This window comes from Peromyscus leucopus, chromosome 6 (assembly GCF_004664715.2).
Source record: "Peromyscus leucopus breed LL Stock chromosome 6, UCI_PerLeu_2.1, whole genome shotgun sequence".
In the NCBI taxonomy this organism is placed as follows: Eukaryota; Metazoa; Chordata; class Mammalia; order Rodentia; family Cricetidae; genus Peromyscus; species Peromyscus leucopus.
In genome coordinates, this window is record NC_051068.1 from 83535029 (window position 1) to 83556034 (window position 21006).

The following is a 21006-nucleotide window of genomic DNA, read 5'->3' on the forward strand; positions in this document are numbered from 1 at the left end:
GAATGGAGATAAAGATATAAAGGTGGTCATTATAATCCATGGATTCAAGTGAAATCAGCGAAGAAGAAAAGGCACATTCTTTTCTTGTGTGCTGGAAGATCACACACCAAGACCACATCATATTTTGTTTTAGAACCAACTAACTAGTCAAGAGTAGTAGGAACTTTTCTTTATGGCCTAACCTCTTACCCCAGGTCTCTTGACATTTCACATGGTCTCAGTCCTTTATCTGTAGGTTTTGTATTTCTTTTCTACAAAATTTCATCATATAACACTCTGGCTCTTTAGGTCTAGAAGATATTTCCCCCCCCAACTGATGTCTGACTTTGTGCTGGTACTTCAGAGGATTTGTACCAGGATTGGTTCTTTCACCTTTTGAATGTCATTTAATATAGCTCGATGAACCTTTATTTCATAGACCCCTTATGTTCAAGAGTTTAACACTGTGTTCCAACATTTTCCCTTTGATCCTGGAGCCAGTGCTTTCCCCACAGTCTAAGTACTGGCCCTGGCTCACTGCATCTGACTTTTCCTCCTCTGGTCTTCAGTTAACCACGTGCTTGCGAGTGAAGCATTCACAGTAGACAGGATTAAGTCCTTTCCAGACTCTGTCCATTGCTGCAGGGAGCTTTTCAGGCTGTATGTCAGTTTGTGGGGGCAGATGGGTGCACAAGGGCTGATGTACTCTCAGACTCACTAGCTGGAGGCATTCAAGTCCTACTGTGAACTGATCTTTTGGACGTTCTCACCCAAATTTCTCAGAATTCCTGCTCTGTTCAGTTCATATAGTCAAAAAACAGAGTTGCAAATGTGTAAATAAAGTAAGCATAATTTCACCACCAGTGTTCTTTCTTGCATGGAGTTTTTTGGGGATTGAGGAAACAGAAATGAACTACTTTTTATTATATTCTCCTATATACTATGTTTGTTCAAGGCATTTTTCTGTATCTTATTTTTTATCTCACACTATCTTCATGGGAGCCATGTTTTCAGATGAGGAGACCAAAAACTCAGGATGGCTAAGTATTTTTGCTTTACAGTGGCCATCCCAGTGAATCACAGCTTTCAGGATTTTTGCTCTTGTGTGGGCCTGTGTCTTAGTGAACTGGTCATTTAACTTTCTTCGGTTTTGTAGATGTGAGCAAAGTTAATAAGACTTGTACACAGGGCTTATGGTCTTGATGGGCTGCCTCTTGAGCATCTAGGAAAGAAGCCCAGCTACTCAGTTGGAGAGATTGCATGAAGAGAGATGCTTATTAATATAATATATTCAGTAAAATGGATAAGTTATAATTTTAATGAATTACGAACTATAATTGTAAACTCCATAAATTTTTATAAGGTAAATATACAGCTTGAAAACAGCTTCCCGATTAAGAAGCAGAACATCACTGGCATTGTAGAGCTCCTTTCAAGCTCCCCTGAGTCACTACCCCTTGCCAGCACATTAATTATCATGACTTTTTAATACTGTGTGAGTCTGAAATAGATCTTTGTGAAATAAATAGTCACACTTTGCTCATACTACTCCTTTTATGGAACTGTTTTATGTTTTTGGTAGTGTCTTGTTCATCCTTTACAATACTTCATTTTTTACTCTTATTCACCCTTCTGTTGTATTTTGCTTGTAATCTTTCAACTAACATACATTTAGCACAATGTAATATACCTTGCAGAAGTGCCATGTGCTAACTGATTGTACTACTGGAGTTTCTAATGTAAAATATTTAAAAAATATTAATACCCATATAAATTTTCCAAGTCCTTAGGGGAGTTTATCAGTCTTTGAATTAGATTACATTTAGTATAGTGATTGTGATAGATAGATAATATGTCAACTTGACACAGACTAAAGTCATCTGAGAGGGAGGAACATCAACTGAGAAAAATGCTTCTATATGATCAAGCTACAGGCAAGCCTGACAGGCATTTTCTTAGTGATTGATGGGGGAGGGCCTGTGGTGCCATCCCTGGGCTTCTGGTCCTGGGTTGTGTAAGAAAGCAGGCTGAGTGAGCCATGGAGAGCACGCCAGTAAGCAGCACTGTTCCATGGCCTCTGCATCAGCTCTTGGCTCCAGGTTCCTGCCCTGCTTGAGTTCCTGCCCCCACTATTTTTTGATGAGCTGTTACAGGGAACTGTGGGTGAAATACACCCTTTCCTTCCCAAGTTGCCTTTTGATCATGGTGCTTCATCGTAGCAGTAGTAACCCTAGTGCAGATGGTGATGTACATAGCAGATGGTCGATTAAACAAATTTAACAGATGAGCGTAATATTTGCCATTCCCTAAGTAAGGATTAGAGCTTATCATTTGAAGAAACATTGGTTTGTAGGCCAGTAAACTGCCTTGTCTGGAGCTTGAGACATTTGATTCTTATAAAGAAAAATTGAGAACTCTGTATGAAAAAGTGTCTTTGTGGATGGATTAGTAATGCCTCACATGTATATAGTTTCCCATACATAATTTCTATAAATGGTTTATACAAATGGAAAGTATGACTGAATTTATGGTTGCTTTTTGATGTATTTTTTTTTAACCAGGCGACAGTAAAGTTGATATAAGAGTGATACATGCATTCACGATTTACCAGGACCAGTGAGATGGTTCTGGGAGAAAGGCGCTTGCTGTGCGAACCTGACAACCTGAGTTTGGTCCCTGTCCCCACAATGGAAGAAGAGAACTGATTCTTGAAAGTTGTCTTTTCACCTCCACATATACACTGTGGCACTTGGACATGCCTAGGATTCACGACAATGGCCAGCATGGCACAATAACCCTAAGGGTACGGTAGTGACACACATACCTTGGCAGTAATCAACAGCTCTCTTATTGGACTTATGACTTGCTCAACAAGAGGGAAATCATGGCTGGTACTGGAAACCTAGCCAATTACTCAGGGCTAGTGAATTCATGGATCCTGGAGGAGAACCTACAACAACCACTTACCAAAGCAGCACAATCCCTAACTACTTTATAAGTATTTGTCCTTATGCCCACAGTAAGTGCGGTCTTCACTCCTCATCAAGGACATTTCTCTTTGCAACAGATGGAGACCATTCTAGAAGATCACAACTGATCAAAATGCAGAGCTGTGAAGCCAAGTTCCAACTGATCTCATCTCCGACACAACTCCTGCACTTAAGATCCAGGGGTCATTATTGAAGAGGGGGATAAAGTTACATCTACTGAATCTCACCAACATGGCTGCCTAAACAAGACCCGAACAAGAACGACTCCAATAGATGTACTAATGTGGAAGGAGGAAAGCTCAAGAAACTTCAACCTCAGGCAAAGAGCGACAGGCAGCTAAGGAATTCTGAGAGCAAGATAAATGTCTTCCCCAGGGAAGGGTATACCTCTTGGTTATCCAGGAACAAATGATGAGCCTTGAAACATGTACATACAAGTAACACTATGTGGACTAATCAGGGTGTATTTACATATTTAAGAATATATACATATATAAACATATTGACGCACACACACATATATCACAACAATTAAAAAGAAGCCATTTGAGAGAGCAGGGGAGGGTATGTGGGAAGGGTTGGAAGGAGGAAAAGGAAGGGAAATGATGTAATCCCATTACAGTCTTAAAAAATAGAGAAAGATATAATAAAAGTAAAAAGAAAAGAATCTGACTTTATTTTTGGAATTGGAAAATGATACGTGTTATATTTGTGTTTTAGAGTTTGAGGAGACTATGGATTTTTAAAATTTTCCCTTCACAACAAGTGAACTGTATAGTAGGCATATATATGTATATATACATACATATACATACCTTAGTAAAAACCAACAGCTCTCTTATTGGACTTAAGGCCTGCTCAGCAAGAGGGAAATTTTTCATTATATATATGTATAAATATATATATATATATATATATATATATATATATATATGTATAAATATACACATATATTTAATTATATACGATATATACACAAATATAATTATATATATATATACATTCACATATTTGAATTATTTAGCACAGTACATGTTTCTGTTCAAAGAGCTTGGTTCTCTAAGGGTGTTGGATCTTTGGAAGCTTGCTTTATAAACAGTCCTTTATTCTTGTCTCCTGAATCAGGTCTTTGGCACCAACTTTTTCAGTTCTTTTCAGTAGGTATAATAGTCAAAGGTGTTGTGATCTGTGGGGCCAGATGTGATTTGAAGTTTAGAAATTGGAGTTTAGAGTAATGCAGTGTGCTTGTGATATCTAATCTCCTAAGTGATGTCTGGGCCATGAGCTATTATATTCATAAATACTTCTGTTCTGAAATATGAATGTTCACATTTAGATAAATAACTAAGTAAAACTTATCTTGTCTCAATTTAAAGAGACTTTTCCCAGCCTGGGCTACCAAGTGAGTTCCAGGAAAGGCGCAAAGCTACACAGAGAAACCCTGTCTCGAAAAACCAAAAAAAAAAAAAAAGAGAGAGAGAGACTTTTCTACTGAATGTAAACTTGGTGCCAACCTTTTGGAGTTCTTAGGCTTTGAGTTATGAATTTGGGAGTAAAGACCCACCAAACACAGACTTTTAAATCAAATATAGTTGCATTCTAAGCATATTTTGCTTTGTCATCTTTTCAGATACTTATCTTTGTATTTTTCACTTTTTAAAGGAATAATAGATGCTTCAGAAGTAATTGATGCCGTGAAATCATTGGGAATCCACATTTCTCCCACTCAGGCAAACGACATCCTGAGAAGGTCAGCCTGTGCTCCTGTTTTTTTTTTTTTTTTTTTTTTTTTTAAATTAGTTTTGTGTTTTATGGTCTATGCTAGAAACTAATTGCTATACATGTGACATTTCAAGCTCCGTCTCTCATTTTATAGAGAGAGTGTTTTAAAATTCAAATGGGTTTACATTTATAAGATGATTGAACATATATTTCTTGAGCCTGTAAGTGCAGTATATTATTCAGTTTTGACTTTATTAATTCATCTACATTCATACTTCTGGTAAACACATTGAATTTTTTTTCTGTATGGGGTCTGGGGAGTTGGTTAAGTGCTTGTTGTGAAGCATGAGTCTTGAGTTCGATCCCCAGCAGCCACATAAAATCTAGGGTGGTGGCATACTTGGGAATGTGGAGACAGATTAATTCCTTGGACCCATTAGCCAGCCAACCCCGCCTAGTCAGCGAGTCCTATGTTCTGGTGTGTGTGTGTGTGTGTGTGTGTGTGTGTGTGTGTGTGTGTGTGTGTGTGTGAACTTGACACAAACTAAAGTTATCTGGGAAGAGGAATCTCAATTGAGAAAATACCTTCATCATATTGTCTATAGGCAGGTCTCTGGGGACATTTTCTTGGTTAATGACTGATGAAGGAAGATTCAGCCTCCTCAGGGGGCACAACCCCTGGGTAAGGTGGTCCTGGGTTGTATAAGAAACCAATGATCAAGCCATGGGGAACAAGCCAGTAAGCAGTGTTCCTCTATGGCCTCTGCTTCAGTTCCTGCTTCCATGATCCTGTCCTGAGCTTCTGCTTTGAGTTTCCTATATGATGGACTATAGACTGTAGGATGAAATAAACCCTTTTCTCCTGAAGTTGCTTTTGGTCATGGCCTCATAACAGCAATAGAAACCAAACCAATACATCCCAGATCTCAGTGAGGGATCTTAACTTAAAAAAAAAAAAAAGCCAAAGAGGTAGATGACTCCTGAGGAATGACATCAGAGATTGGCCTCTTGCCTTCACATGCATGCAAATTGAATGTATGCGCGCGCGCGCGCGCGCACACACACACACACACGATGTATGCAATTTGCTAAAATTTGTTCCTGATTTTTGCAATTGTTTTCATAAGAGAGGTTGTCCAGATCAGCCTTTCTGTGCTGACTCTCTTAATTTTGCTATTTAGGGTATATTGACCTGGAATGAGTTGGGGGGGTCTTCTTGTAAAACATAGAATAGAATTGGATTATTGTCCTAGTTATGTTTCCTGTTGCTGTGATAGAATACCTTGACCTAAGCAACTTAAAGGACAAATGTTTATCTGACTCTCAGTTCCAGCAGCGGGTCACATTACATCCATAGTCGAGAGCAGAGAGCCATGAGCTAACTCATGTACACCTGCACTCAGCTCACTTTTCTGCATTTTATGCAGTCCAGGAAGAATGGAGCTGCTCACGATAGGCAGGTGTGGTGATACGTTGTGTACCTTGATAAACTTTGCCTGAAGATCAGAGAAGCAGAGCAAGCCACAGCCACCACCTCTTACCTCACAAACTCCTCAGCCTGAAAGAGCTCCAGCCAACAGGCCTCTAGCCAAATGAGCTTCCTCAGCTGAAAAGGCCTCTAGCTGAAAGGGACGCTTCTGCCGGAAAGCCTTAGGTTCCTGTCTCCTCACGCCTTATAGAACTTTCTCTGCCCAGCCATCATTTCCTGGGATTAAAGGCGTGTGTGCTTCCCACTACTGGGATCAAAGGTGTGTGCCACCACTGCCTGGCCTCTATTTTTAATCTAGTGCCTTGTTCTGTTCTCTGATGTTCAGGCAAAGTTTATTAGGGTACACAATATATCACCACAGGTAGGTCTTCCCATCAATTAACATAGTCATGATAACCCCTCACAGACAATCTCAGAGGCTAACCTAGACAGTCCCACACAGGTGAGCCTGGAGGCTTGTCTCCTAGGTATTCAGTTGAGTTAATATTAGTCGCTACAGTTCTTTATTTCTTAAGGGTTTAAAAGAACTACACAAAACTAGTTGAGCCCTGTGTTTTCTATGTGGGGGGATTCTAATTAAATTTCACTTACAGAACCATTCATACTTTGCAGTCCTTCTTTAGTCAGTTTTAAAAAGTTGTGTTTTTAAAGCTGTATTTGTGTATGTGTCCATGTGTGCCCTATGAAAAGCAATCTACAGATTCGGCCTAATTCCTGTCAGAAATACCTAACACCATTTTCCATAGAAAGAAAAGAATATTAAAATTTATATAGGCACCTAAAAGACCCCATGTGGCCAAGGCAATACGGAGCAAAAAAGAACAGTGCTGGAGGGATCACTGTACCTGATTTCAAATTATACTACAGAGCCATAGTAATAAAAACAGCATGGCATTGGCACAAAATCAGACAGGGATATCAACAGGATAGAATAGAGGACCCAGATATAAGTCCAGGCAACTACAGCCACCTGCTTTTTTGACAAGGATGCCAAAAGTATACCCTGGAGAGAAGACAGCCTTTAGGGTGTTAGGAAAACTGGATGTGCTGAGAATGAAACCAGTTCCTTATCTCTCAGCCCACACAATAATTAACACCAAGTGGATCAAAGACCTTCTGAGAGTACTGGAGGAAAAGCAGGGAAAACACTCCAAGATGTAGGTGTAAGTAAAGACTTTCTGAACAGGACTGCAGTTGCTGAATAAGTAAGGGCAGCAATTTACAAATGACACCACATGGAATTAAAAAGCAAAGAGAATAGACAACCCAGTGGAGAGCTGGAGAAAAATCTTTGCCAGCTGTACTCTAACGGAGGATTAATATTCAACAGTCTATAAAGAGCTCAACACATTAAACGACAACAAAACAAAGAACGCTGTTGAAGACTGTCTGTGGGGTCGGGGAGACGCCTCAGTGGGGGAAGTGCTTGCTGCATGGGCATGAGGACCCAAGTCCTGTCCTCAGAACTCAGGGGAAGCTGACAGAATGGCCCAGTAGCAGGGGTGGAAACAGGGAGCTCTTGGGTGTCTGGTATCCAGACAATCTAGATGAAACTCTGACCTTTGGGTTTAGAGTCTATCTTAAAAAATAAGCTGGAGAACTGATGGAGGAAAGACATTCTGTGGGTCTCCCCACACATGCCAGCACAGAAAGGTGCACCTGCACACACACAAACACACGTGAAATCATGGCCCATCTGGTGAAGTTACTATTGTTTTGCCTAATGGATATGATGTGTCTATCAAATCACCTTCTAAGTAACTATTTTATGTCTAGCAGAGGATTACTATTGCTGTCAGCTTTGGTCAGAGAAGCTTTTCTTTGCAGTGGTCAGAGGTAACTGACTCAACATGCTAGGAATAAGTGAGTGTCAGATGCTCAGCTGTAAACAGAGCATATATATCACCCCCTAAAAGGCTCAGGGAGTATCACTATAGAAGGGGTGAAAGAATGTAAGAGCCAGAGGAAGTTGGGGAGAAGTTGTGTGGAACATGACTTAGGGCATGGTATGGTGTTTGCACTCTTAACTCACAGCATCTGTGATTTCCTGTATAAGATTTCACCAATTTGGGCTCATCAGTATCCTGTCATGGAATGAGGGGAACTCATGGGGTTATATGTAATTTCTGGTTGATGGGAGGGGAGACATTTTCTTCAGTGGTACGATCACTGGTCAGGTGCCCATGCTCCATTAAGCAAATCCTTACTCATGTTCCTGTGAGCAAACCTAACTAAACCTAACTAAGTACATTGGGTTACACACACACACACACACACACACACACACACACACAGCGTGTGCACACACACATGTGAACACAATATACACAACATGGAAGTGTAAGTTCCTCCTTGGGAAGAGATCAGAGGAAGTTGGGAGGGGAATAAGAAAGTATAAAGGGGAAGCAAATTATGATCTAAAGACAGGTACATATATGAAAATTTCATAATGAAACCCATTATTATGGTAATTAATGTACCAATAAATAAAGAATATTTCCAGGAATTTATTAGTTTCACCTAAGTTTCAAATATATTGACAAGTTTTTTATCATTCTTTTTTTTTTCACAACTGAGATTTTATTGATTGAGGAGCATTGCACAGACATGTCAATTCTTAACACACGTGCTATAGTCGGAAAGTTTTTCAGTCCTACCTGGCCCCCGCAGTCCCACGTTCCTCCGGTCCCACCTAGTCCACAGTCCCACAGCCGCTTATAAAATAATCACTCAGAGGCTTATATTAATTACCAGTTGCATGGCCTATGGCAGGCATCTTGCTAGCTTGCTCTTATATCTCAAATTAACCCATTTCTGTTATCTATGTTTTGCCACGTGTTCTGTGGCTTACCGGTCTATTGGCATGTTGTTTCTTCAGCAGCAGCTGGTGTCTTCTAGACTCCACAACTCTCTTTCCTGTCTCTCTCCTTGGATTTCCCACCTGCCTCTAAGCTGCCTTGCCATAGGCCAAAGCAGCTTATTTATTAACCAATGGGAACACATATATTCACAGCATACAGAATGACATCCCACAGCATTTCTCCTTTTCTATCTAATCAAAAAGGAAGGTTTTAGCTTTAATATAGTAAAATTATATATAATAAACAGTTATCAAGCAAGAATTACAGTTGCAATATCTAGTCTATTTATATTTGGCAAAATTAAAGGAAATATTTTATCCTGTATTTGTGAGTTTAAGGTTTCATATCTAATTTATCTTTTATCATAACCAAGGACAATTATAACTATCTAGTCTTTACATCAAAGACCTTAGAAGTATATAATATTACCTAAGTAAACAGGAAATGCTTTGTAAGCAACTTCCAAAATTCTGGAAATGATAGAGACAGCTGGCTGCCTGGACAGTCATATACAGTTCCTCTGTAATGTTGGGGCATCCATCTTTAGCCAATAGGCCTAGAGTTTTTTTTTTTTTAGTCAATAATAAGCTAGTCAATAATAAGTCTGAGCTAATGGCCAAGCAGTTTTAGTTAATATGAGCCTCTGTGTGTTTACTTGGGTTTGAGTGGCTGCAGGACTGGCAGATGAGAGAGATTTGTCCCAACTGTCTGCCAGCTGGGACACAGAAAAACTTTCAGTTACACTGTGTCCTATAGAATATTTGGCAGTCTCCTCTGCAAAGCAGGAACCTGAAGAACCATTTTGCCTTGTAAAGTTTAGTGGTCACCTTCCTATGGGTCTTGCTTGTCTAGTTTATATAACATTATCAGCAGTCCAGGCAAGAGCAGTTTCTTGCCCAAATGGCTATTTTTGTCAAGAAGATAAACTCCATATAGAGTGTCTTCAATGCCTATCTTTTCCTTTGAAGTAAATCAGTGCTGCCAGGAGCAGACATGTCTCACTGTCAAGAAAGTCTAAGTTTTTAAAACATTTTAAATGTTATATTTTGTAAGTCTTTGAGGTATTTGAAGATTACCGACCTAATTGAAATATATCTATGTATACCTAAAAAACTTAAGTAACATGACTATAAGTGTGATTATCATAGATAACTATTAATCTGTTTTTAATTGTATTTTATAATTTTAAATGAATTGCATAAACATAGTACCTTAAACAAGAGTAGAAATATACATACAGTATAACAAAATTGACTTTAAATTTGTAATAAACTAAAATCTATAGCAATGTAAAACATTTTAAACAAGTTGTTGCTCTTTAAAAGTACATTTAATAATCTACCTTTTCATCCTATCGTATATATAATATCCTCTTTTTATTTTTAGAAAGAGATTGTATTTATAATCAACCCCCTTTAAATAAAAATAAACATTTATAAAAAATATTTTGGGAACTTGTGTGTAGCGTCTCATACTACTTTTTGCTGGTTGGGGCACTGGTAATCTTATGGGGATCCTGAGAAAATTAAGAATTATAGTTAAATCTTGGCTGCAGTCTGTGAAGAGAGATTGCCTCAGCCAGTTATTTTGAAGCTGATTTTGGATGTTGGATCATCTGGGCCATGGTGTCATCAGAGATCTTTCAGGGGATCTTGGCTGGTCAAGCCTTATTAGTTTGGAAGCAATCCACAGGTTCTCATCTTCTGTGGAAACAAAAACAGAACCTCTTTATGAAAGCAACATATCCTTAGACACAAATTTTGAAGTCAAGATATCTTTAAAAATATATATATTATTAATATTATTATATTTATATATTGATTTAGTTTAATTTAGTAGCCTTTACAATCAAATGTCTTTCTGCAGTTAAAAATCCCAAAGACAATATAATCCAGACTCTGTGTGTGATTTCCGTCTTTATGTGGCTTACTTTTTTATATTACTTTTACTGTCTGTTTAAAGACTTTATTTTTTAAAACTTTTTTTTATATAATTGTCTATACGTCCATTTCAGCTTTTTAACATGGCAGAGGTAATTCACCTCCAGCTCTGGGAGCCATGTTCTCCACTGACTCTGGGAGGCGCTGCCAGAGTGGCCAAGAGGAAGGTTAGCACAGCACAGTACAGACAGGGAGCGAAGGTGGAGCCCAGGGCCGCCCTGCCAGGCTGTCGGTCAAACCCACGAGTGGACCTGAAGGAGGGCCCGAAGCCAGAAAAGGCCTCTAATGGCGATAAATCACCAGACACAAAAAGTGCAAACGAAATGGGAGAGGGGAGCAAGGGACAAGCAGGCTCAAGTGGCTGACCAGCAAATACAGATCTGCCTGTGGAAAGTGTTGAGACAGAAAGCCAGAGTCCAGCCTCCGAAGCAGAAGAGGAAGAAGCCAAGTCCGACTAGCCATCCATAGCGTCTGTCAGTGTCCCCGCCTCCCTTCTTGTACAATCCAGAGGAATATTTGATCAACTATTAAATGCGAGTTTTTAAGAAGCTCTAGAAACATGGGAGGGAGAGATCTACCTCATCCCATTTTTAAAGTGTAAATGATTTTTTATGAGGTGAAATCATTCACTGGTTGTTTATTTTTTGGTACAACAGAAGACAGTAGGGTACTGAATTAGAAGAGGTTGCGTCAGTCTCGGGATCAGCTAACTCCACAGAGGGGACTAGTTTTATATCCTACAATACAAAGCATACTAAACTGCAATTTGGAGTTTCAGTTGTGCATTTATGTCTGGAACATGTCTGATCTCATGTTTCTAGTAGAACCATTTCCTAAAAGTCCACTATTTGGTCCCTGCTCAGTCAGAACCATAACATCTCTGGTAGTGGCAATCTATTTTCCCAACAGTTGTAATAAATGCTAGAGATATGCATATGACTTTAAAATAATCTCTCTCTTCAAGAAATACGAGGAACATGTGGAAATTACATTCAAATAAACAATTAAAAAAGCAATATATAGTGGATTCCAGTGAAGGGACAGTCTACAAAACATCTGATCATTACTCGTGTGTGTGTGTGTGTGTGTGTGTGTGTGTGTGTGTGTGTGTGTCCGTCCCCGTGTGTGTCCTCCTGTTTATGTGTGTATGTGCACGTGTAAACCAGCTCAGGTTCCATAGACTCCACCCACCTTTCTGTTTGTTTGCTTGTTTTCCCTTGCTGAGATGGGGTCTCCCAGTGGCTAGAACATCCTGCAAATGCGAGGCTGGCTGGCCAGTGAGCCAGGGGACCATCTAGTTTCTGCTTCCTCAGCGTGCCTGGCTTATTTTTGCATGGGTTCTGGGGACTGAACTCAAATCTTCGTGGTTGCCAGGCAAGCGTTTTACATGCTGGGCTGTCTCTCTAGTCCCTGATCTTCAGTGCTCTTTGGGAATGTCAACATTGTTAAAAATAAGAAAAGTCTGGAAACTGCCATAGGAGGGAAGAGCTTAAGGAAGCATGATAACTGAATAGATTGTTATATCTCAGTGTGACACCGAGGCTAAAAGAACATTCGTTTAAAATGAAGGATGTCTGAATAAAGTATAAAATTTAGTCATGAATAATGTGTCAGCCATTAGTCATGATTGTAACAAATAAACCACAATTGTGTAAGACATAACCAATAGGAGAACATAGGTATGACGGTATATGGGAGCTGTCTATATCATCCTCTCCATTTCTCTTAAAATCTGACGTTGCTCTAAAAGACAGTCTATTTCTTAAAAAGGAAAAAAATGAAAATACAGTGGTACTGATAAAATCCAAAGGAGGGACTTCAGTAACAAACCTCCCAGAAGTGTTTGAGTAAAGTGAGTAACAGTGCTGCTGCAAGTCTTACAAACGCCATTTAAAATTGTATTTCAGCATGGATAGCGATGGGTCAATGACAATAGACTGGGATGAATGGAGAGACTACTTTTTCCTCCACCCTGCAAAAAATGTCAATGAAATTATTCGTTTCTGGAAGCATTCTACTGTAAGGTTACTCTGCATTTTACTGTTTTTTATTTTTCTTTAACTGTTATAGTTGTAAATATTATTACGTAGTTCCTGTTATAGTTTTAGTCTCAGTGGCTAAAGATGTGTTATTTACTTTTAACAATATTCTTATTTAGTAAGGAGTGTTAGTAATTTATGTGCAAACATAGAAACCACAATTTGCTTGTTAAAACCTGCATCTTAATAGGTGCCTACTAAAAGGATCTATTCTGTGTTAAAAATATGTTGTTAGCTGGCCGGTGGTGGCACACGCCTTTAATCCCAGCACTCGGGAGGCAGAGCCAGGTGGATCTCTGTGAGTTCGAGGCAGCCTGGCTACCAAGTGAGTTCCAGGAAAAGCACAAAGCTACACAGAGAAACCTGTCTCGAAAAAAAAAAAAAAAAAAAAAAAAAAGGGTTGTTATATGTAGTTGCGTTGTCCTAGAAAAGTGAAAAATATGTGTTTTCTTTTTACACAGATAATTACATGCTTGAGTGGGTCTTTTGCACATTGGGAATATAAAATTGCATATTAAGATTTCAGAATTTAGAGTAAAAAAGAAATGAATGTACAAGTTATCTGCTCTTTCAAGTTTCATAAGTCCCTTGACCTGAAGTTGTAAGGAGTAAAGGAAATTCTGTATTGAAAGTCTTTTAAGTTCTTTAGATGCAAGGTGGGGGAGTTAAAATACTGCACCCACAACACACAGTTCTCATCAGTGTTCTGTCTTCTCTCCATAGACAGTCCACAAGAAAAAGAGACCATTAGCTCTGGAGTCAGAGTGCACACGTTTGAACCCACACCTCACACCCACTCTCTGTATCCTCACGCCTCAGTTTCTCCCATGAGATAGTGGAGATAGGTGTATGAGTTTTCAGAGTTCAATTAGTGCATTAGTCAATGTGTTTAAAACAATCTAAGAACACATTTTCAATAAACACTTGTTAGGTTAGCCACTTGGTTTCATCTGTGTTCCTGAATGTTTGAACATGTGAGGAACACACAACATCATTTCTCATCTGGTTTTGATTTCTATAGTATTTTGATAACACACCTAATTTCTTATTTTTTGATCAGCCTTTCCATTTCACTTAATTTATCTCCTATAACTACTACTTGGGATGTATTATTACATCTTTCTTCTATTGGGAATAGATTTTTTTTCATACAATATATTCTGACTTCAGTTTCCATTTCCCCAGTGGAATGGGGGAGAGTAATGAAAGAGACATCTTGATGGGGGGTGCATTTTGGGGTCAGGAAGAACCCCAGGAATCCACAAGGATGACCGCAGCTAAAACTCCTAGCAATAGTGGAGAAGGTGCCTGAACTGGCCTTCTCCTGTAATCAGATTGGTGACTACTCTAATTGTCATCAGAAATACACTATTCAGTAACTGATGGAAACAGATGCAGAGATCTACAGCCAAACACTGGACCGAGCTCCAGGAGTCCTCCTGAAGAAAGGGAGGAGGGATTGTATGAACCAGGGGGGTCAAGGTTATGACAGAGGAACCCACAGTTGACCTGAGCTGGTGGGAGCACATGGATCCTGGATCAACAGACAGTTAGGGAGCTTGCATGAGACTGACCTAGGCCCTCTGCATGTGTGTGTGTGACAGTTGTGTAGCTTGCTGTGTTTGTAAGGCTCCTAGCAGTGAGATCAGGACCTGTCCCTGGTGCTTAGCTGACTTTTGGAAACCTGTTCTCCATGCTGGATTACTTTGCCCAGCCTTTATGCAGCAGGAGGAGCTCAGTTCTACCTCAACTTGATGTGTCATGCTTTGTTCAAGTCTGTGGGAGGCCTGCCCCTCTCTGAATGGAGATGGAGGAGTGGATGGGGAGAGGGGTAGACAGGAGTCAGGGGTGGTGGTGAGGGAACTGAAGGAGAGGAGAGGAGGGGAACTGTATGTAAAATAAATGAAAAAAGTTAATAAAAGAAAATTAAAAATAAAATAAAAAGAAAAGTAAAGAGAAAAAGCATGAGAAGCACACATAGATACAGAGATACACATGTTCACAGACACAGTAATCCCATAAAAACACAAAATCAGAATCCATAATATATTTGCAAAGGGCCTGTAAGGTTAAAAATGCCCTGACACAACATATTGAGACAAAGAAACTTCCTAAGATGCCCCAGAGTTCACTTTGTGTTGACCATCTACTACCGGGCATTAGACCTATTCTCAAGAGTGGTTTGTTTTCCCAGTTATCTCTGGTGGAGAAACCAATTTGTCATTGGCAAGTGGTTAACTGGAGCTAGCTTCTGGGTTAGGGATAGGGCATGTGTCCACTTCTCCTCTGGTACAGATCTATGCAGGCCTTATGCATACTGCCACAGTCTTTGTGAGTTAATATGTACATCGGTCCTGGTGTTTAGAAGGTCTTGTTTTCTTGGCGTCTTCCATCCACTCTGGCTCTCATACTCTTTATACTTCTGAGCCCTGAGGGGAGGGATTTGATGGAGATATATGCTCTAGAGTTGAGTGTTCCAAGGTCTCTCATTCTCTGCACATTGTCTGGTTGTGGGTGTCTGTATTTTCCCATCTGCTGCAAGAGGAAGCTTCTCTGATGATGGCTGAACAAGGCACTGATCTATGAGTAAGTATAGCAGAGTGACATTAGGAGTCATTTTATGGCTACTTTCTGTTTGCAGAGTAGTAGTGTTTGATTTTCCCCTAGGTGCCTGGCCTCTGTCTAGTCTCATGTTCTTGACCACCCAAGCAGTGTTGGGTATGGGTTACATCTCATGGAATGGCCCTTAATCAAATCACATCTTGGTTGGTTACTCCCATAAGCTTTGTACTACTATTTCACCAGGGTGTTATGCACGAAAGTCATCATGGTTTCCCTAATTTCTTTTTCAGTGAGGTTGTCATGTGTATATAGGAGGGATACGTTTTTGTGTGTTAATTTCGCATTCTGCTACTTTGCTGAAAGTGTTTATCAGCTGTAGGAATTTTCTAGTAGATTTTTAAGGGTCATTTAGGTATACTACCATATTATCTGCAATTAAAGATACTTTGACTTCTTCCTTTCCTGTTTGTACCCCCTTGATCTCCTTCAGTTGTCTTACTGCTCTAGCTAAGACTTGGATAGGTATGGAGAGAATAGAAAACCTTGTCTTGTTTCTAATTTAAGTGAAAATTCTTTGAATTTTTTTTCCAATTAGATTGATATTGCCTACGGGCTTGCTGTAAACTGCCTTTATTATGTTTATGTATGTTCCTTGTTTCTCTAATGTTTCTAGAACTTTTATCAAGAGGGACTGTTAGATTTTGTCAAAGGATTTTTCTGCCTCTAGAGATGATCATGTGGTTTTTGTTTTTCAGTCTGTTTATATAGTGGATTATGCTTATGAATTACATAAATTAAACTATTCTTGTATCTCTGGAATGAAGCCTACTTGATCATAGTGGATGATCTTTTTCATGAATTCTGGTATTCAATTTGCAAGTATTTTATTGAGAATTTTTACATCTGTGTTCATAAGGGAAATTGGTCTGTTGTTCTCTTTCTTTGTTGAGACGTGTGTGAGAACATCGTTATGTGACAATGTTCATATCAGGGTAATTGTGGCCTTGTAAAGAGAATTGGGCAATGTCCCTTTTGTTTGTGTTTTGTGGAATAGTTTGAGGAGTATTGGTGTTCACTCTGCTTTGAAGGTCTGGTAGAATTCTATGTGAAACCTGGCCTTGGGCTTTTTTGGGTTAGGGGACTTTAAATTGCTGCTTCTATTTCACTAGGTATTATAGGTCTGTTTAAATTGCTTATCTGATCTTGATTTAACTTTGTTGGTGATATATATCAAGAAAATGATCCATTTCTTTTAGGTTTTCCTATTTGGTGGAGTACAGATTTTTAAAGTATGTCCTTATGACTGTCTGGATTTTCTCATTGTTCTGGCTAGTTTTATGTCAACATGACACAAGCTAATGATCTGAGAGAAGGGAATCTCAATTAAGAAAATGCCTCCATAAGATTAGGCTGCAGGCAAGCCTGTAGGACATATTTTAATTAGTGTCTGAAGGAGGAGGGCCCAGCCCATTGTGGGTGGTACCACGTGGGCTGGTGGTCCTGGGCTCTATAAGAAAGCAGGTTGAGCAAGCCATCCGATGAACAAGCCAGTAAGCAGTACTCCTCCACAGCTTCTGCATCAGCTCTTGGCTCCAGGTTCCTGCTCTGCATGAGTTCCTGCCCTCACTGCTTTTGATGATGAACTGTTATATGGAGCTCTGAGTGAAATAAACTCTTTACTCCCCAAGTTGCTTTTGGTCATGGTGTTTCACCACAGTAATGGTAATCCTAGCTAAGACACTCAGTGTAATGCTCCCCTTTCACCTCTAATTCTGTTAATTTGGATCTTCTCACTCTGCCTTTTAGATAATTTGGATAAGGGTCTATCAATACTGATTTTTCTTAAAGAACCTACTCTTTGGTTCATTGATTCTTTGCATTTTTATTGTTTCTATTTATTGATTTCATTCACAAGTTTATTTCTTGCTGTCTACTCCTTTTGGGTGTTATTTCTTCCTTTTGTTATGCAGATTTCAGGTGTGCTGTTAAGTTACTAATATAAGAGATCTCCAATTTTTAATGTAGGCACTTAGTGCTATGAACTTGTCTCTTAGAACCACCTTTTATTGTGTCCCATAAGTAAGGTATTGTCTTAGTTAGGATTACTATTGCTAAAATGAAACACCATGATCAAAGCATTTTGGGGAGCAAAGGGTTTATTTGGCTTATACTTCCATATCACTGTTCATCAATGGAGGAAGTCAGTACAGGAACTCAAACAGGGCAGGAACATGGAGGCGGGAGCTGATGTAGAGGCAATGGAGAGGTGCTGCTTATTGGCTTACTCAGCCTGCTTTCTTATAGAACCCAGGACCACTAGTCCAGGGTGGCACCACCCACAATAGTCTGGGCCCTCCCCCATAAATCATTAATTAAGGAAGTATAAATAGGCTTGTCTACAGCCTAATCATATGGAGGCATTTTCTCAGTTGAGGTCCTCTCTGATGACTATACCTTGTGTCAAGTTGACATAAAACTAGCCAGCGTAGGTATGTCGTGTTTTCATTTTATTCAGTTCTAAAAAGTCTTTAATTTGTTAATTATGCCTTGGTCCATTTTTCATTCAGCAATGAGTTGTTCAGTTTCCATGAGTTTGTAAGTTTTTTGTTGTTTCTGCTGTTGATATCCAGCTTTAATCCATGGTAGTCACAATTCTGTTGAAACTTGCTTTGTGTCTAAGTATGTGATCAATTTAGAGGAAGTTCCATGAGATGCGGAGAAGAAAATATATTCTTTTGTGTTTGGCTGAAATGTTTTCTAAATATCTGATAGGTCCATTTGGTTTATGATGTCAGCTAACTCCAGCATTTCTCTGTTTAGTTTTTGTCTGGACAAATTGTTTATTGGCAGGAGTGGAGTATCACTACATGCAGGTCAATATGTGACTTCAACTGTGGTAGTGTTTCTTTTATGAACTCATGTGTTCTTGTGATTCATGCATAGATGTAAACAATTGCAATTATTCTCTTGGTGTACTTATCCTTTGAGTATGTAGTGTCTTTCCCTATCTTTTCTGATTTGTTTTGAAGTCTATTTTGCCAGATATTAAGATGGCTATACTGGCTTGCTTCTTAGGTCCATTTGCTTGGAATATATTTTTCCATCCTTTTACCCTGAGGTGATGTCTATCCTGGATGTTAAGGTGTGTTTCTTGGATGCAGCTGAGGGATAGATCCTGTTTTGCACCATTGTTAGTCTGTGTGTTTTAGTTGGGGAATTGAAATCATTTATGTTGATAGTTATCAATGAGCAGAGTTTGATTCCTGTTATTTTGTTGTTACAGTGTGTCAGGTCCTGCCTGATTATCAAACAGTCTTAAAGGGAGGAGTGAGGATTGAGAAATAATAGATATGAAAAATAGAGATGAAAAGAAAAAGACAGAGACACACAGTAGCATCAGGAGGGCTCTGGGTCAATACCACAGTCACCCTGAGTTTATTCCTCATGGGATTTTTATACAGCAGAAAGGGGAGAGGCAAAAGACCTCCCCCTCTCAAGGACATAATGGCTCAAGGTACAAAGTACAGACAAGTGTAAGCACTTCCTCAGTTCTTAAAACATCTAGTAGCCATGCCTTATGGCAAAACATCCTGTAATTAGGCCTTGAAGTATAAGACACTTGGTAACCACACCTTTGGCCAAAACATCCTTTATGCAGCCTTGGGGGACAAAACAAGCTCTCTGACCTTGAGCCAAGATGGAGTCTCTGTGGGCTCCCACAGATGTGGGTTTTTTCCTCTTCTTTTTTGATTTGCTGTTCTGATATTATTTATCCCTTGTGTTTTCCTGGGTGTGGTTAACCTCTTCAGGTTGAAATTTTTCTTCTAGCACTTTCTGTAGGGCTGGATTTGTAGATAGATACTTCTTGAATTTGGTTTTATCATGGGATTTCTTTCTTTCTCCATGTATTGTTCTTGAAAATTTTGCTGGGCATAGTATTCAGGTCTGGCAACTGTAGTCTCTTAGAGTTTGTAGAATATCTCTGTTCAGGCCCTTCTGGCTTCAGAGTCTCCATTGAGAAGTCAGGTGTTTTTCTGCCTTTACCTGTTATTTGGTCTTCTTCTCTTGCAGTTTTTAATATTTTTTCTGTATCTTTAGCGTTTTGATTATCATGTGCTGTGAGGAATTGATTTTCTGGTCCAATCTGCTTAATATTCTGTATGCTTCTTGTGCCTTGATAGGTACTCCCTTCTTTAGGTTAGGGACATTTTCTTCTATCATTTTGTTGAAGATATTTTCTGTGCCTTTGACCTGTGTTTCTTTTCCTTCCTTTATTCCCTTAATCCTTAGACTTGTTCTTTTCATAGTGTCCCAGAGTTCCTGCATGTTTTAGATTTAACATTTTCTTTGACTACTATATCCATTTCTTCTGTCATGTCTTCAATACGTGAGATTCTCTTTCAATTACCAGGTTTGCCTCTGGGGTTCCCATTTGAGTTCCTACATTTTTCTTTTCCATTTATCTCTCAGTTTGGGTTTCTTTGATTGATTCCATTTTTACTTGCAAGTCTTGAACTATGTTCTTCATTTTATTTCAGTTTGTGTTTTCATAGATTTATTAATGGATATATTCATATCCTTTTAAATATATGAATAAAGGTTATTTTGAAGTTCTTGTCTTGTGCTTCATCTATGTTGCATTTCTCAGGGTCTGCTGGGCTCTAGTGGATACATAGTGCCCTGGTTATTACTGATTGTGTGTTTATGCTGATGTCTAAACATCATGCTAACTGGGAGGTCCAGCCTCCAGTCAGCACCAGGGTATGCAAAAAATTCCATGAATGTGGTGAGGGCTAGACTTTTTCTATCTGAGGGGAAAAAATAAGGAAACATACACTTTCCGATAGTAACTTTCTCTTTTACTTCATCTTTAAAAATCCTCTCTGAAAATCTCTCTAGCTGTCTCCCCTGCCTAGCTACTCATCCCCTCTCCTCAGCTCCCTCTGCACACCTCCCCCACACTCTAATACACACTCACTCCCTCCACACCTCTTCACATCGCTCCTCTACATAGCAGCAAGTCTTTTACACAGCTCGTTCATGTACACACACACACACACACACACACACACACACACACACACACTTTTACATCATTCACTCACTTTTTACTCACTCATTCTCTCACTCTCCTCTACGCACACATTTCTCCTTTATGTCTCTTTTCTATATAACTACACAAGCTCTCTCTTCTACAAAGCTACTCATCTTCTACCCAGCTCTCTCTGCACACATCTCCTGCTCTCTCTCTACACACACACACACACACACACACACACACACACACACACACACACACACTTTCACCTCTGCTCAGATCTTTACAGAGACATACATCTCAGAATCTCTTTCTGAAAATCTCTCTTGCTCTCTCTCTCCTGTCTAGCTACCCATCCTCTCTCCTCAGCTCCCTCTGCACACCTT

The 21006-nt window shown here is 39.4% G+C and overlaps 1 protein-coding gene across 5 annotated transcripts in view; it reads left to right on the plus strand.

Annotated features, from left to right (window-relative positions):
• The window catches only part of LOC119086088 (calcium-binding mitochondrial carrier protein SCaMC-1-like), a 57346-nt gene that overhangs the window by 14453 nt on the left and 21887 nt on the right, over positions 1-21006 (plus strand). For all 5 annotated transcript variants that reach the window (XM_037207012.1, XM_028879326.2, XM_037207014.1 and 2 more), the window contains exons 3-4: positions 4632-4719; positions 12889-13000. In XM_037207012.1, the coding sequence (XP_037062907.1) occupies positions 4632-4719; positions 12889-13000 (200 nt within the window). The remainder of the gene's footprint in view (positions 1-4631; positions 4720-12888; positions 13001-21006) is intronic.